At 36.6% G+C, this 19,583-nt stretch overlaps 1 protein-coding gene across 4 annotated transcripts in view; it reads left to right on the top strand.

The window, feature by feature from the left end:
- LOC122811470 (class II histocompatibility antigen, M alpha chain-like) overlaps positions 1–19,583 on the top strand; it is a 304,256-nt gene that overhangs the window by 139,770 nt on the left and 144,903 nt on the right. For 3 of the 4 annotated variants that reach the window (XM_044083325.1, XM_044083330.1, XM_044083324.1), the window contains one exon: positions 8,320–9,746. The exons of the other annotated variant lie outside the window; for it this stretch is intronic. In XM_044083325.1, the coding sequence (XP_043939260.1) occupies positions 8,320–8,459 (140 nt within the window). In that variant the 3' untranslated portion in view covers positions 8,460–9,746. Of the gene's footprint in view, positions 1–8,319; positions 9,747–19,583 lie in introns of those variants that run through there. 4 annotated transcript variants of the gene reach the window in all.

Below are 19,583 nucleotides of genomic sequence, written 5' to 3'. Positions count from 1 at the left end.
CATTTGGATGTTCGAACATAAAAAAAAAGAAAACACAGAAAAAAACACTTTAACAGTGTAGGCAAGGTGGGCAAGCCCCCCCTGCGCCCCCCACACCCCCCTACTTAAATATACAAACTCCGAGACCACACTTCAGTGCAGAAAAGGGAAATTCTCCCTATTTGCACCATACAGTGCCATTGAAAGTCTATCTTCGAGCACTCAAAATTTCGAACATTTGGTCTCGACCATGTAAAGTTCGAAATTTTGAGCGTTCGAAGATTTGACAGGTACCCAAATATTGATGCCCAATAACTATAGGAAGATTAGATAGACAATTATATATATATATATATATATATATATATATATATATATATATATATGTGTGTGTGTGTGTGTGTATGTGTATGTATGCATATATATATATATATATATATATGTATGTACAGCATAGCAGTATTCTGAAATTCCCATAATCATCGTAAAAAAATGTTTTCCACTTAAAATGTAGTTCTTGTTAGGAGAAAATATTTTATTAACTAAAGGAAGTCCCCGACCATGATGTTACACATGCCAAAATAAAACAACCCTTTCATACAGAATACCCACCAAATGCAGAAACAGGGCTGTGTCCTCTTTGTTTAGAGGTATGTTGCCAGTAATGTGAGTATCTCTATGTGTGTGGTGGAGACTGGTAGCACTAAATAATGTAATAAAGTTGAACAGGCAAGCATTACCAAGACAGCATGTGATCAGACTAACATCTTAGCATTACATAGCTCATGCTACGAAGTGCAGCTTTAGGGGAGTGTGTGTCACCGAATCATGGCAGTGCATATAGTGGTACAGCATAGTGATAATTAACTGCGAATGAATGCATATCCTGTACCTTCAGTTTAGATCCTACACTCATAAACTTCTAATGTTTGATTCTGTTCAGGTAACATAATCAGACCAAAATATGCACTGTGCTTTGTTGATTTTCTGATGCTTTCTGCTTTGTTGATTTGTTAATGTATCCTGTCTTAAGAGTTTATGTAATAAGATTTTGTTATAGAACAAAGCCTGAGTAGACAAATGCTGCAATGCTTTTTACAGACCAACTCTTCATATACTAAATAAAGCCTCTGGCATTCTGTTTCAATAACCCATTATAAGTTTCAAAACAAAAACAACAACACTGTGTAAGCTAGAAGGTAAACACTTGAGAATCTCTTGTACTCAGGCAGACTTTTATTCCTAGTTTAAGGCTGAGTAGAGTAAAAAAAAAGCTGTCATGTATTTTGGATTACATTATATATCACAACACTGTATCAAATATTGGGGTCTATGTTAAATATTTGAACATCCAAAATGTCGAACATTACATGGTCAATACCAAATGTTCGACATTTGGATGTTCGAACATAAAAAAAAGAAAACACAGAAAAAAACACTTTAACAGTGTAGGCAGGGTGGGCAAGCCCCCCTGCGCCGCCCACACTCCCCTACCTAAATATATACAAATTCCGAGACTGCACTTCAGTGCAGAAAAGGGAAATTATCCCTATTTGCACCGTACAGTGCCATTGAAAGTCTATGTTCGAGCACTCAAAATTTCGAACATTTGGTCTCGACCATGTAAAGTTCGAAATTTTGAGCATTCGAAGATTTGACAGGTACCCAAACATTGATGTCCAATAACTATAGGAAGATTAGATAGACAATTATAAATATATATATATATATATATATATATATATATATATATATATATGTATGTATGTACAGCATAGCAGTATTCTGAAATGCCCATAATCATCGTAAAAAAATGTTTTCCACTTAAAATGTAGTTCTTGTTAGGAGGAAATATTTTATTAACTGAAGGAAGTCCCCGACCATGATATTACACATGCCAAAATAAAACAACCCTTTCATACAGAATACCCACCAAATGCAGAAACAGGGCTGTGTCCTCTTTGTTTAGAGGTATGTTGCCAGTAATGTGAGTATCTCTATGTGTGTGGCGGAGACTGGTAGCACTAAATAGTGTAATAAAGTTGAACAGGCAAGCATTACCAACACAGCATGTGATCAGACTAACATCTTAGCATTACATAGTTCATGCTACGAAGTGCAGCTTTAGGGGAGTGTGTGTCACCGAATCATGGCAGTGCATATAGTGGTACAGCATAGTGATAATTAACTGCGAATGAATGCATATCCTGTACCTTCAGTTTAGATCCTACACTCATAAACTTCTAATGTTTGATTCTGTTCAGGTAACATAATCAGACCAAAATATGCACTGTGCTTTGCTGATTTTCTGATGCATTCTGCTTTGTTGATTTATTAATGTGTAGAAATGTATGCAGTTGAATAATGTCTAAATAATGTTGATGCTTGTGATGTTGCATTTTCAGCTGCCCAGAAAGTTCATTCATTGTTTTTGTTTTCATATTTCACATCAGACCCATCTTGAAGGACCTTTAAGAGTTTCCATAAAGACTTATGCATGTGCCAGCTTTCCAAAATATGACTCCTATTGTGCCACCTGCTGAGGTGTGATGCTTTCATTTTGTCTAATGACTTGTAGCCTGTGTCCACCATTTTGTGAAGCTCCAGATGTTGCTTAAATTTCATGTCAGCACCATTTTTTGCATCCATTCCTTACCAAACAATAGTGGTTCTGCTGAGCTACACAGACAAGCCCAGTTTTATGACTTTAGTATTATATACTATTGGCACCTTGAGTTTTTCCTTAGGAGTTAGCCATTCTCTGATATATAACTTCAATACAATCCCCCAATACATACCTGATTCCTTCTGTAATATTTGATGAAACAATATATTATAGGAACAAAAATGACAGACATTGATGGTTCATTATCATCTTCAGCTTTTTAACTGAATCTTGTTCTCTGTCATATTGCCTTAATTACCAACTAGCCAGTATAATTACCTCTTCAGTCCTGCTTCCTATAAAGACCAGGGTCACACCTGGATTGGCGGGTGACCAGAAGTGACATGACAACTAATTACTCCTGAACTACTGGGCTCTAGCAACATTACCATCCTCTGCAATCTTTTTTTTTTGTTTGTTTGTTTTTTTATTTATCCTAACTCCAATTGCACCATGGCAGCCTGGACAAGTGGGATTTCCCAAACATGCCACTGGTGTGCATTAACCAAGCCTAGCTCAAGTGCACAAACACACTGCTTGGTGGGTGCTTGTCTGTGCCCCTTTGTGCTGCTTTGCTGTAACACCTAATCTTTGTTGGGGGGCTCAGTGCTGCAGCATATCAGGCAGCTTCATTATATCTGGGATAAGAAACCTGGCATTGGCTGGTCAATCCCAGTATCCTTGGCTGATGATTCTAGTGAATGGAATGCTAACTGAATACAGGTTGGCTAGGTCACAGTCAGGGCTTTATGCTGTTTGCCACAGAACTGTCTATGTTTTTACCAGTTTGTTGGTCTTTTAGTGTTTAAGGTGTCAAGCACAGAAATCAGAAAATGACACAGATGCTGAAGAAATTTAATGTTAGACAGACACCACGATGTTAGCATGCTCCTTTTGCTCCATCCCCAGATATATAGTAGGGCATCTATTCCTCCCAAAGTTTGATAATTCAACATATCTTCCTACTTGATCATATGTGTATGATACAAATCTTCCTACCTACATCATTTGCCTAACCCCCCCAAAGAGAACCCATTACATTATGATGGATGAGCTTCTGACTGTTGTATACTACTATTTATTACATTATGATGGACAAGCTTCTAACTGTTGTATACTACTATTTATTACATTATAATGGACAAGCTTCTGACTGTTGTATACTACTATTTATTACATTATGATGGACGAGCTTCTGACTGTTGTATACTACTATTTATTACATTATGATGGACGAGCTTCTGACTGTTGTATACCACTATTTATTACATTATGATGGACAAACTTCTAACTGTTGTATACTACTATTTATTACATTATGATGGACGAGCTTCTGACTGTTGTATACTACTATTTATTACATTATGATGGATGAGCTTCTGACTGTTGTATACTACTATTTATTACATTATGATGGATGAGCTTCTGACTGTTGTATATTACTATTTATTACATTATGATGGACGAGCTTCTGACTGTTGTATACTACTATTTATTACATTACGATGGACGAGCTTCTGACTGTTGTATACTACTATTTATTACATTACGATGGACGAGCTTCTGACTGTTGTATACTGCTATTTATTACATTACGATGGACGAGCTTCTGACTGTTGTATACTACTATTTATTACATTATGATGGACGAGCTTCTGACTGTTGTATACTACTATTTATTACATTATGATGGACGAGCTTCTGACTGTTGTATACTACTATTTATTACATTACGATGGACGAGCTTCTGACTGTTGTATACTACTATTTATTACATTGCGATGGATGAGCTTTTGACTGTTGTATACTACTATTTATTACATTATGATGGACGAGCTTCTGACTGTTGTATACTACTATTTATTACATTATGATGGATGAGCTTCTGACTGTTGTATACTACTATTTATTACATTATGATGGATGAGCTTCTGACTGTTGTATACTAGTATTTATTACATTATGATGGATGAGCTTCTGACTGTTGTATACTACTATTTATTACATTATGACTGACGAGCTTCTGACTGTTGTATACTACTATTTATTACATTATGATGGTTGAGCTTCTGACTGTTGTATACTACTATTTATTACATTGCGATGGATGAGCTTTTGACTGTTGTATACTACTATTTATTACATTATGACTGACGAGCTTCTGACTGTTGTATACTACTATTTATTACATTATGATGGTTGAGCTTCTGACTGTTGTATACTACTATTTATTACATTGCGATGGATGAGCTTTTGACTGTTGTATACTACTATTTATTACATTATGATGGACGAGCTTCTGACTGTTGTATACTAGTATTTATTACATTATGATGGATGAGCTTCTGACTGTTGTATACTACTATTTATTACATTGCGATGGATGAGCTTCTGACTGTTGTATACTACTATTTATTACATTATGACTGACGAGCTTCTGACTGTTGTATACTACTATTTATTACATTATGATGGTTGAGCTTCTGACTGTTGTATACTATTTACCGCCACAACCAGCTCCAAGCTGAAATCTTACTATTACATGCATGTGCATTAATGAACATGAGCTAATTTCGTGATATCAGTCATTGTCTGGCATGTTTTTGAGTGCAGGTCCATGCTAGACATTAGATAACATTGCTTCAAGCTGTTCCCTCATCAAACATCTTGACATGCCAGCTTTGATCATTTTATATTACTTTGGATTGAGCAGTCATATTGTTATGTTTATATGTTCCATCAGGAAAATAGTATCCACATCCTCTAGAATTATCTGCTTTACCTGGTTCTTTGCATGTGATGCCAGAATTTCATTTTTTTACATTTTCCTATCAGCATGTTTGATATAATTAATCAAAATATTGCCCCAGCTGTAGACAATTTGTTGCTGTATTTATGAAAATTCTACAAATAAGAAGGAAATAAGGGTCAATATTTTATTCCAAAAAATCAACTGTTTGCTAAAGTCATCCTGACTAGTGCATTTCTAAAAAAATATTTGAACAGCACTATGACATTTTTAAGAAGATACAGTATAGCTGGATTCTAAACTGAGGGCATTTTATTTACTAGTCTTTTAATGGGAATGAAGATGAGCATAGGTCGGGTCGTAGGTTCATAGGTTGGTACTAGGCTATCGGCCCCAAGGCCTATGCAAGCCTAGCCATAACAATTCCCTGGAAATTTCTTCCCACAGTATTTACTTCTCTGGGCCCCTGTCTAGCAGGGCGACTGACATGATCCCCGGGGTGAATTTCCTATCTCCCATCCAATCATCAAGGTTCCTTTTGAAGAGGGCCAATGAGGCACTCTGCTTGACATGTATGGGCATGTCAAGCAGAGTATGGGGAGTCTCTGGGTCAGGAACCTATCCCTCCAGCATGTTTTGTTCATTGTGATGATACGGTTTAGATCCCTGGAGCATGTGGCTCTGAGGGATTGGGATTTCTTTAAGTGGAGCATGTCCAACATCTCAGGGTTTGACATGGCCTTGTATGTTAAGCAGAGATTGCCTCTGAGTAGACGATATGCCACAGAGTATAGCTGGAGTTTTTTTAGACGGTCAGCATATGGCATCTGCTTTAGGCCTGTGATTCTTTTAGTGAGATATTTCTGTGGCCTTTCCAGCTGTTGCAGATGTCTTGTGAGGTACATACCAAATGGGGCATTATACTCTATAATGGGTCTAATGAGGGATGAGTACAGTGGGACAATGACCTCTTTTTTTCTGGATGAAAAGCCCTTAGTGATGAGGTGTGCCACATAGAAGGATTTCCTGACTGTTGTGGCGATGTGGTTATCGAAACTGAGACCACTGTCCACTTGTGTCCCTAAGTCTCTCATCACACTTTCGATGTTTAGTGTCTTGCCACCTATGTGGTAGTTCATGGGTACATGTTTTTTTTCCAAAGAGGATAACTATACATTTCTTGGCATTAAGCTTGAGCCCATGGCTCTGGCACCAGGCATCTGTTTCTGTAAGGCCCTTTTGTAGAATATCCACATCATTTGGGGATTCAGTAATGACTCCCAGTTTGCAGTCATCTGCAAACTTTGTCAGCCAGAGTCCCTTAGTGTTGGCCTGTACTTCAGAGAAGTAGATGCCAAACAAGAGTGGTCCCAGGACTGAACCCTGAGGTACTCCACTTGTCACTTGTCTGGAGTTGGATTTGGTGTTGGCTACTTTTGCAGTCTGGGTTCTGTTAGTAAGCCAGTTGGCAACCCATCGAGTGACGTAGGTTATTATGCCCAGCTTAGTAAGTTTATCTATGATTCCAGAGTAGGGGATGGTGTTGAAGGCCTTGGCGAGGTCCAGATATGCTGTGTGGACTGCCTTACCCTTGTCCACAGCTCTGGAGACCGATTCGAAGAAGTCAATCAGATTCAGGAGACAAGATTGGCTCTTCACAAACCCAAATTGGGTGGGGTCCAGTGTTTGAAGGTTGCCAATGACTTTGTTTATAAGTTCCATGATAATGCGTTCCATGCCCTTGCATAATTGTCTTTGGCCTCTAAAACAGGTACAGTATGATAAATGTAAGTAGTCTCATAGTTTGTTGCTTCAGGGAATGATAGTGTTCATGTAAGCTGATGTTATACATTAAGCTGGAGAGGTAATATATCCCTAATCTTTCAGGACTCTGACCTTCAGCTAGATTCCAAAGCAAGCTGCAGGCCAGTGGGGCAGATGTGAGCTAACACCATGGATTTTTTAGTTTGAGCTGATATGTTTGTAGATATATGTATTGCATCTTTGATTACTGTTTTGGGGTAGTGCAAAAAAACACTTTGATGACTTTCAGAAAGTATGTGTTTATCCAGTGCTACCCTGTAGAATATGATTAGTGACTTAATTTCCTTCCATTTTATCTGCGATATTTTGTAGTTTGAAATTCTGTTCACAATTTGCTTTTAACCACTGCCACCTTGGATAGCTCCTCAAAAAAGGCCCTAAGTACATTTAGTTTAACCCAGCTACCAAACTGAAATGAAATAAAAAAATAGCTTATAATTATATTACTTATAATGTAGCCCTGTGTGTGTTAGAGAAGACACGGAGTTTACAATGTGCATATGTTCTTCTGTTTAGATAAGGGCTGCCTCACACTAAAGAATGCAGATGTTTCCATGAGTTAAGTACACCAAATCAAAATATTGCAATCACAGAATGACAAAAGACTTTACTGAACCATGGACACTGCTTAGTTAATTTTCTTTGCTAGCTCTCAGTATTGTCTTGATGTACTGAGTGATAGAGTTCTCAGATGTAGTAATGTGCATAAAATGTAGTATTTCTAATCTTTTAACAGTTGCATATAGGAGTTAAATATTATCGTGTAAGCCAAATGTTTTAGGTCATGTTTTTGTGTGGTCATAGAAAATGAAAAAAAAAAACATTGACCTGAATCAATAAATAAATAAAGAAATAAAGAAAAGGGGCAAAGTTGAATTGTGGAAGAAACATTATCATTTGGGTTGATTTTCTTTGAAGTGGATACATTTCAGTTTGTGATAAAGTGCTTAATAATATTTAAACTGACTCTGGTATATTATTGTGTAATATTTCTTGCTGATACAAATTAAAGTATTTTCTAGAACCTGCATATCAAACTGAAATGACATAATAAAGAACTGTATAAATAATTGATTATCTCCTCTGTTTGTTTTCTTTCCAGTTCCTGAGTCAAAACCTAATTCTGACATTCTAATGTTCATCTTGTGTTCTTTGGCCTTTGTTGTTGGACTCCTTGGTTTTATTGGCGGAATCGTGCTTCTCATCTTAGGAGTTAAAAGAAGAAGAAGGCAAGATTATTAAATTATGGCTGGAGTAGTGGGACATGAAGTCATACAGATGTCTAAAGTGGAGCTGCTGCCTATCAAGGACAAAGTAAATACCTATGTGTTAATGTACAAAGACTGTTCGATCATACCCAGTTTTCCTATAACTTCACTGATCACATTAAAACTCTGATGAGTGCATTTGTTTGTCACAGAGCAGAATGCACATTTCATAAAATAATGGACTTTTGGGAGCTGCATGATGCCAGCCAACTGACAAAGCAGCACTGAAACCATTTCCCCCATCAGTTACCTGTCTGTGACTGAATGGAAATCACTGGAACTGGCAGATGAGGGGAGAATCAGCATTTACTGGACTAGTCTTAGTAAGTCATGAACGGTCAAAACTCCTTTCAAAAGACTGATATGCAGGAAACCACATTACCACAATTAGAAACATGCTTTCTACCAGCTAGAGAAGTATATGTTTGTGTAGGCAGACACATATGAGCTGTGCTATATGTACATACTGAGGTCAAGGTGTGGGAAATACCAAGCCTTAGCTGCATATTTCTGGGAGAAAAAAATGGAAAATTGTGGTGTCATGGCCCAGCAGACATAACTGACAATTTTGGAGAGGTAATCATTTTGACCTGGACATAACCAAAAATTAAATGAAAATAAAATAAACATGTAAATGTCATATTTGTGATAAATGGTAAATTCATGTTTATGGCAATTCACGTTTGACACTTTCTTGGAAATTCTCCATCAGCAGATCATATAAAGGGATTTGAATCAAGTATGCAGGTAACTAAAAACTGGCCTGCTGTTGGACAAATGTAATGTGATAGAAAATGTCAGGAAGTCCTCAAAGCAGTAGTTTCAGTCACCCGTGATATGGTGCTGGGCCATATTGCTGTATACTGTACAGCAGTGTGTGTGTGTCTGTGTGTCTGTGTGTGTGTGTGTGTGTATATGTGTGTGTGTGTGGATGTGTTTATTTTGAGGCAAAGCTACTTGGAAATCAGGAAAAGAACTGGCTTTTAAATAACAACCTGTGCACAGCATTGTATCACATGCATGCATGAATGCTTGTGTAACTGTTTTTATAAAATTAAATAATCTGACATGAAACTCTGTAGTTCAGTATCTCCCTTGCAAAACATTGTCCTTGAAGTGCTTTGTAGTCAGTAAATGACTCATACAGGTGTGAAGGAAAGTAAATAACGCTGATTGTATACACTGTAGAATTTCACATATATACTATAGTTATGCATTTGCTGCAGTCATTAAAAATTGCATGCAGCTATGGAAGAAAGTACTTTTTTGCTTTCTGTTTTTACTCTTTCTTTGTATCTTCCTGGTAACCTTCCCATATTCTTAGACATATGAGATTCCTTCTGACAGTGACTCAGTATACAGTGAATTCTTTGATAATGTGTGTTGTGGACTCTTCCCTACACCTAGGCCCTGAAGAAATGACACACTTGTGCTATCTTTATACATTATATGGATGAGTGCTGGCATCCAAGGAAACCTATTTTAGTACACAAAGGCATTTGAACCCATTCATTTAGGTGTCAGTGTCTGGTATTAGGCTATGATGGTGAATGAAGAACAGGAGAACATTTTGTGCCAACTCATCAAGATATCAGTCCATAAATAATGATGGCTAGTGTATAGACACTTCACTCCAGCTTCCTGGGGTTGTTGATTTTCTTGGTTTTGTAGCCAGAGAGGCAGGATAAACAGTGAAGTAGGACATCTGCTGGTTCCCTCAGTTGTGACCATTCACTCAAAAATAGGCAGTGTTGAATAGCTGTACATGATTAACATCTAGCATCTGCTATATTTATGGAGAAGTGTAGCTAAGATGGGGTGATGAAGGCAGCCACCCAAGGCACAAGGTATTGAAGGGAACAATCAGTGATTATGAGTATGATGCCTTAGTGCGGTACTGGCATTCAGAAATGAATACCGATACTGTAATTGCAATCCAGATTGAAGCTTTGAAGCGTTTTGTGGGATTTAGGTGGTATAGTAACTGTAGCAATCTTCTTTTTACATTTGCAGCAAGTAATTTGCTGTAGTTTCAAGTAGAAGTCTTTTTTATTTTTTGCTCTAAGTTGAGGGGATCCAGATTGAGGAACTGCACCAACCCACCTTTATTCTCCCTTCAAAGACCTAGAGACAGATGGAGCACCTACTCTATCTCTTCTACCCGAGCTGACTGTTCAGATGTCCCATGCTCATTCCTGAGATGAAATCTTCAGTGGTACCTGGCCTGATGGTGCACAGGCAGAGAGCATGTCTCCAACCTGACTTTGGAAATGGACTTTGGCCACCGGTAGGGCTGGCTGAGGGGAAATTATATAAAACAGATGGCCAGCTCTGCTATTGTGGAGAAGAGTTTGGGGTAATCAACCAGATTCTGTGCTGCTGTTCTGCTATAGTTAGGTAATAAAAGCAATAATGCCTGAAAGAGTGGGCATTATAGGTAAACAATGGACTGCTGAACAGTGTGGAGTCAGGCCTCCCCACCTTTGGAAGATCTGTTATTCTGTAGAATGGCCACCTTGACGGGCATTATTATGCTTAGAAAATGGCTTCTGTGGGTGCGTTTGTTAATAATGTGTGTCTCTGTACTATATTCCTCTGTGTATGCGCTGATTTGTGTATATTTGCTTGTTTGTTTATAACAAACAGTTCTTTTTATGTATTGTGGTAATATTTTTATGCAAATGATTACACAATTTTTTCAAGTATAACTATATTAAGTGTATATCAGTTGCTTTTGAGACATGTCTGGCATTGGGGATATTTTATTTTTAAAGAAAAATAATTGTGGAATATCAATTACTGTACTGATATAACTTTATTTCATATGCTTATTGATGTGCTATATTTTTAATCATTTATTAACCAGATAAACCAACTAGGTACAATCCCCCCTTTTTTTGTTTTTTCTGGACTCCTTGTACTGGCTGTGCTCCCCCATTTCCCTATGACCATGATGGGTCTACCAGCTATCCCCCATCCCCCTGGACTTACTCTAATATTGCTGGGGCTGGTCATGGATTCCATGAGAATCCTGAGGGGCTTGGCCATCTGTGCTTCCATATGTTTTTTTTTTCTTTATTGAGTCCTACCCACTTCTGTTTCACCAGTCCTGCCATGCACATCATCTATGTCCGAGGGCATCTCTCCTGTTTGGTCCTTGCCTCTGTTTAATGAGCGTTATTGACAAATATCCTCCATCTAGAAATGGCATGCCCATCTCTGCCTGTTGCTCCATCAGTTGCCTGGGCCGCTAATTGAACCTTGGTCACGTGTCCATTTTCTGGGCTTTATCCCTCTACTTCGAGTGGCTAGTATAAACCTCTTTTTAAGGATGACCCAAAAGCAAGGTCTAGTTAATTACTTAGCTTAGCATTATATACTAGGCAAATGGAAGCTGATGAAATCAAACCCTTGACTATAGGATGAAGCTCCTAGGCAGGTTATAGCTTAATCTTCTCTGATAAATTGCCAGATTTATTATTATTTTTGCCTTTTCTTTCTGATTATATCTGTAAAAACAGAATGCTTGATTTAAATACTGTTTCTATAGTTTTAGAGGATTTGTTTATTTATTTGGTGACCTTTATCACGTGTAATCTTCTTGTTTTAAAAGTGAGAAAATGATTTATACTGGACAATTGAAGCTAAAAACCTGCTTACATATTCAAGTTAAACATTTTCTCACATTTAGATTTACTGTGACTCAGAGCACTTTCTATCCAGACCGGCAGCAAACAAAATAATCTGATATCTCATGAGGTAACTTGGATATCAATAGTGTAATACTTTATAAACAAGTGTACAGCTTTCCATGTAACATAGGCTTAAAACTATTCACAGGAGGAATCCATTTGATACCTGTCCTAATATGGATAACAATATATGTAGGAAATAATACTTCTACCATAATTTTTTTTCAGTTGGTTTAGCTGATGACATGTTCCATGCTTTTATTTCATTAGGTTTAATTGGCAATTTTTATGTATGTTTTATTACTATTCTAATATGCCTTTACATTCATGCAGTCCTTTAGTACTGTGTATGTTTCTTTCATTTTACCTCTTAGGTATGCACAACTGGCTAGCTGTTTTCAATTGCTATGGGAACTGCTAGTCTTCTGCATATATATTTTATTTTCTTTCTGTTCCTGCTTCTACATTTACTATTTGTAGTTTATGCTTTCACTTTCATCAGGAAGTTATTTTCTACTTTTTTGGAAGCTGTTTACTGTCCCTGATCAGGTAATGTACTTAAAATTAAGACTGCAAAGTCTATTTAATTTGTGTTACAATCCTGATTTCTGTTTTGCTTTATTTCATTTTCTTTTTATTTTGTATGCAGATTTATTAATATATTTGAGGTGTGTGTGTGTGTGTGTGTGTGTGTGTGTGTGTGTGTGTGTGTGTGTGTACATGTGTGTGCGTCTTTTTGATTAATTCAGCTTATTTTGATAAAATATATTCCCTGTTTTTTTTATTACAGCAGTGTTTTGCTATGCCACTGATTATATCACTTCTTTAAGTATAACTTGATTATATGTCTAGCAGTTGATTATAAGTTATATTAGACATTGGGAATAATGAAAAATAAAGCTTGTTTATTTTAGTTTTAAACAAAACTAATAAAATAATGTGACATGTTGATTACTGTATTAACATACACATGTTTATTAATTTGCTATTTTTATCAGTTTATTAACTAGGTTATCTTACTAGACACAAATTTCTTTTTAGACATTTCCCAGGAATGTTATCTGGTTAAGTGACTTGCTTAGAATCATACAGAAGGCAAACGGAATCCGATCCTGGAAGCTGCATGAAGCTTCGTAGCAGATAATAGCTTACTACACTGTGATAACCTGCCAGGCATATTTTCCTTTCCTTTTCTTTTTTGCTTATGTTTGCATATAACAAAGACTGTTTTAAATATTTTTGTCATAGTTTTATTTTTATTTACTTGTTTGTTTACTTTTTATGTATTGTTTCCCTCTTGTTTTAAATGTAAGAAAATAATTTACATTCAGCAACTAAAATAAAAAAAGTTGCTTTAATGCTCAACATAAATTTTTTTTTTTGCATTTAAATTTACTGCAACTCACAAATGCAAACATTTGCTGTCTAGCTGGAAATAAACATAAATCTGGTACCACATGAGGTGACTTGAATCTCAGTAGCATAGTGCTTTAGAAACAAGTATATCATTTTCTTGGTAATACAGGATTAAAATGTTCACGGTTTGGAGAAATCTCCAAAAACTGAAATGCACAGTTTGCTTAAGCAATAATGTTTCCCTCCAATTTTATTTCTTAAGGTTGTTGGCTGATGGTACGCTTGTTTCCTTTACTTAATTGGATTTCTTTGGTAATTATGGGTGTTTTATTACTATTTTGATATGCATTTGCCTTTAAGCAGCATTTTGCTCTTGTTTACTGTATGTTTAAGGCTAGTGTGACTGACTTATCATTTTCTTTTGCTATGTGGAATTGTTGGCCTTCTGTGCATGTATACTTTAATCACTCCATTGTCCCGTCCTGCAGCACATAATTTCCTTTTTGTGGTATTCATGCTTTCACTTTCATCAGGAAGATATTGTTGTAGTGCATGGAGAGTGCTGATTACGCTGCAATATTCAGAAAACAAACAAACAAACAAACCAGTTAAGCGCCAGAGTGGTGTGCGACCTGACCTTAACAAATGTTAATCACCCCCTGCTAAAGTTGTTAATATCGAGTTCCACATTAGACAGTAAAATTTGCCTGCACTGACCAGCAAACAACAGCAGCAGAACAAAAATTGTTTCTGCCTGCTGTCTGTTCCAGTAAAGTGTCCCTAAGTTTCTCTAATAAATTTAGAAAGTTGTTAGAATAACGGAATTTGTGTTTGCATGTATTTTCTGAAGGATACAAATGAACTTGGAAACTCTGATGCATGTTGTTTTTTTAGAAACATCAGTCCTCAAAGGTTTGTCTGAAAACCACAGATTTTATGAGGAACAGACAAAATTATGAAGCAATAAATATGTGACATACAGGACTACACTGCCTTTCTGACAGTGTCCATTAAGTATTTTACAGCTTTGAAAGCTAGCAAAACACTGACATTTCTTCCCCTGCAACTAGTTGTAAATGGAGCAGATAAAGCTCCATGCACTACAAAGAATTCTGATCATCTTACTGATTATAATACTGTATTATGTGCTCTTGACATGGATGTCAAGATTCACCACTCACGTTTGGCTCTTGAGGTGAATTTCTTGGCATCCAAACACATAATAACTGGGTTATGATCAGCGACCCCGATTATATTATTGTTATTATTATTATTATTAGCATCATCACCATCATCTTATATTTTTGCTTGACTTTACTGTTCCTGAGCAGATCATGTAATTAAATATGGGTTTTTAGTGCTTTTTTTGCTGCAATATTGTTTTACTTTTCTCACTATCCTGATTTCTGTTTTGTTTTATTTCTTTTATCATGCAGATTTAACAATGATTGCACTTGACTGTGTTTTATCCCAGGTTCTCTTTGGATGAGTCAGTGATGCCCTACTATTACTTGTTATTATAGGATGGATTTTTGTCTCTTAGAGGGATTTATGCAGAAATAACAACCCTACTGATGCTTTAATCTGTCCAATCAAGTTTGGAGTTGTAGTCTGGCTGTACACACACACACACACACACACACACACACACACACACACACACACACACACATATATATATATATGTGTGTGTTGGTGTGTACAGTTTTATATACATAGTTATATATATATAGCTTTATATGTGCAGAAATATATGAATCTACTCACCTTAGTCGAGTAGTCCATATGTCAACCTCAAAAATGTCGACCACAAAAGGTTGACAAATTGCTTGTTGACACGTTACCATGCATGTATCAAAAAGGACCCTTGGTGCATGCAATTTAAAAAAAAAACAAAAACAAAACAAATAACATATTTTTTTTGCAGGGGGAAAGCCCCCTCACACTCCCTGCTAATTATATATATATATATATATATATATATATATATATATATATATATATATATATATATATATATATATACTAATTCCAAGACTGCGTAATCCCCAGGGAAAGGGAATATTTCCCTACCTAGGGACTGTTGAGCTCACACACCTGTCAACCATATGCATACTACATATGTTGACCAAATGTGGTCAATTAAACAGATATTGCCAAGCAAGCATTTAGGCCAAATGTAGGACCCCTACACACACACACACACACACACACACACACATATATATATATATATATATATATATATATATATATATATATATATATATATATATATATATATATGGGTCTACTTCTTTTGACCTAACTTTCATTTGCCTGACACTCATTTGCCTGACCCCATTTGACTGAAATTTCATTTGCCTGACACTTCATTTGCCCGACAAGTATTATTAGCAAGAAAATGGAATGTGCCCCCTTCCCCACTGCAGTGCGACCCTGGAGTTAGAATATATAGTTAGGGGGGTGGGGGCACAGCCCCCCACTTCATTTCATATGATATTTTTAACTTTTGATGTAATATTGCTTAGTAACAGAAAAGTAAGTCGGGGGCTTCACCCCCCCTTTGTGGGGGGCTGTGCCCCCCACCCCCCTAACTATATATTCTAACTCCAGGGTCGCACTGCAGTGGGGAAGGGGGCATATTCCATTTTCTTGCTAATAATACTTGTCGGGCAAATGAAGTGTCAGGCAAATGAAGTGTCAGGCAAATGAAATTTCAGTCATTTGGTCTCAGGCAAATGAGTGTCAGGCAAATGAAAGATCAAAAGAAGTAGACCCATATATATATATATATATATATATATATATATATATATATATATAGGTGTGGGTGTAGGTGTGTGTAAGTGTGTGTGTGTGTATGTGAGTGAGTGAGACCAGGCATATTGTAATGAGCCAGTAGTTTGGTTCCCATACTTATTCTTCCTGGTTCTAAACACGCTCCACCTGGACAAAGATTTCAGTTAAACAGCACACTTCTATTGCACAAGCAGCTTACTTCTTTCTTTAAAATTGGATCCATTTCTATCTATTTGCCTGCCTGTCTATCTGTCTGCCTGTCTATCTATCTGTCCATCTACCTATCTGTCTAGCTATCTCTTTATCTGCAGAGATAAGGTACCTTTTAATAAGGTAGTAGCTTTGTTCCCATACTTAAATCTTCCAGGGTTCTAAACACACTGCACCTGGACAAAGACTTTCAGTTAAACAGCATGCTTCTTTTGCACAAGCAGCTTACTTCTTTCTTTAAAAATAGATCCGTTTCTATTTAATTGCCTGCCTGTCTATCTACCTGCCTGCCTATCTATCCTTCTATCTGCCTGCCTATCTATCTATCTAGTCATCTCTCTGTCTGCAGTAATAAGGTACCTTGTAATAAGGTAGTAACTTGGTTCCCATACTTAAGTCTTCCAGGTTCTAAGTACACTGCACCTAGACAAAGACTTTCAGTTACACAGCATACTTCTATTACACAAACAGCTTACTTCTTTCTTTAAAAATGGAGCTTAATATTGTAGTTTAGTTTTGGGCCCCAGTGTCTGCCAGTTATCTGGCTGATTGTCATGAGTCTTTCCATTTATTCCCTGCTATGTGAGAAAAGATCATAGGGCAGCTATGATTCTGGCAGCCACCTAGAGGTTTTATGTTGCTAGTTCTACTGTTCTTACTGTGGATGCATGCAAAAACTCCAGGATTCAGTGTGCAATGGGACTTAGTCAGGGCAGGTCACCTAATTCCATAGGTGACATAATACCTCTGAAGGTCCTGCCACCATCCCTCCCTTCGCAGGCAAACATCAACATGTGATCTCTAGTCACCATGAGGGTTTTTCCATAAAGTGTACACCATAGGCAGGTAACCAAAAACACCTGCCCTTGTAGACCTTAAAATAATGTTTATTTGGTTAAGTGTAAAACCAGTAAAGTGGTGTAAACGTGCTCACCAAAAAGACAAATAAACCAAAAAATAAGCACCCTGGTAGTCATTCTCCAGTCTCCAGTCCGTTTATTGTATAAAAAAATCAGTTAAGCGCTTTCATCAAACATAGCTGACTTCATCAGAACAAAGGCCTTTTCTTAAAAAGCAGTTTAAATAGGTTTAAACAACCATAATTGGTTAAAAAACAGCCGTTAAAAAACATTACATTAGTATAAATCATGAATATTAATATTTAAAATAATCAGAGTAGGAAAAAACCATTAGGTTAATATTATTCACTGTCATTTTAGTAAAACAATGAAACAAATTAAGGGACTTAGACTTGTCCTGCTTTTTCTTTTAATACTGGCAGGATAGTCAAGTAATCATTTAACCCTGGATGTACATTTGCAGCCAACCTTAACTGCCACAACAGTTCTTTTTTACACAATACATTTTGCCAACCCCTTGCATCTACTTGCATAGTGTCCAGAATGGCAAACTTAAACCCAGAAAAAACTTCACAATGTAAACTATGTCTAAACAGGGCATTAGTTTCTCTTTTATTTTTTACACCATATAGATGCTCATATATTCTGGATTTAAGAAGCCTCTCAGTCTTTCCAACATAAGATGAAATGCAGGTATTACATTTTGCAAGATATACTAGTTTGCTGGAAAAAGAGTTTCCTTTCCTGAAAAACAAAGTATAACCATTTTCATTAGCCAAGGTAATAGAGGTACCCTGTAGAATGCAATGGCAATAAGAACACCTACCAAAGGGCCTGGTACCATTTAGGTTGTTGTTAGCTCCACTATTACTAATTTTCCTTTCTAAAACCAACTTTAAATTAGGTCCTATTTTGGTAGAAAAAGTGGGGTTTTCACCCAAAACTTGGTACACCTCATTGTTGGTTTTGAAAAGACTCCAGTTTTTATTAAGAATATTCTTAACCCCATTGTATAGGGGACTATATTGAATCACACAGGCTTGTTGGAAATCAATATTTGTCCCACCATCTACATCTACACCTGCCTGGGGTTTTTTGTTAACCCCTTACCTAAAAGCGGTATATATTTTTTATCCCATTCATCCAGAACTTCTCTCAGAATGGCATCGATAAATTCACAAGGATAACCTCTATCTAAAAACATTTCCTTCAGATGTACAAATTCCTTTATTACATTCTCTTTTTGGGAAGTCATCCTGGCTATCCTAATAGCCTGACCTTTAATGATGCCTTTCTTCTGAAACAGTGGGTGATGGCTGTTATAATGTAAATAGAATTGCAGAAGGTTTTCTTACGATATACTCGAGAAATAAAACCTTATTTTCCTTTTACTATCTTTGTATCCAGATAATTTATTTCCTCATCATGACACTCAAAGGTAGATTTTAAAAAAGTGGTGGTACTGTTCAAATACTCAATGAAAGCAGTTAGAGTCTTTTCTACCTCTCCATAAAATAAAAATATCATCCAAAAACCTGTTATAGGAAAGAATCTCTGAGAAATATTCACTTTTAAAAACATGTTCCCTTTCCCAACCCAATAAAACAAGGTTAGCATAAACGGAGGCACAAGCGGCCCCCATAGCTACACCTTTTACCTGCTGAAAATATTGCCCCTCAAAAAATATATAATTATTTTCAAGAATGAGGGCAATGATTCCACATAGCATGGAAACCTGATCATGTTGTAGGGGGGAAGAGGTAAAAAGTACATCCTCAAATATCGCTAAACCTTCTTATTTGGGAATACAGGAAAAAAGATCCTGGACATCAATAGTCAAAAAAGTAACTCCTGGGACCATAATTCTGATTTTAATTGCCCCAGGAAGTCCCATAAATCTTTAACCAAATGTGGTACCCCCTCTACAATATGCTTTATCATTCTATCTATATAGACAGCTAAATTGTGTGTTTTAGAACCATTCTGGACACTGTGCAAGTAGATTCAAGAGGGGGGGGATTGGCAAAATTTATTGTGTAAAAAAGAGCTGTTGTGGCAGTTAAGGTTGGCTGCAAATGTACATCCAGGGTTAAATGATTACTTGACTATCCTGCCAGTATTAAAAGAAAAAGCAGGACAAGTCTAAATCCCTTAATTTGTTTCATTGTTTTACTAAAA

This window comes from Protopterus annectens, chromosome 9.part0 (assembly GCF_019279795.1).
Source record: "Protopterus annectens isolate FY-2018-M chromosome 9.part0, PAN1.0, whole genome shotgun sequence".
NCBI classification, from domain to species: domain Eukaryota; kingdom Metazoa; phylum Chordata; order Ceratodontiformes; family Protopteridae; genus Protopterus; species Protopterus annectens.
This window is presented reverse-complemented; position numbering and strand designations above follow the sequence as displayed.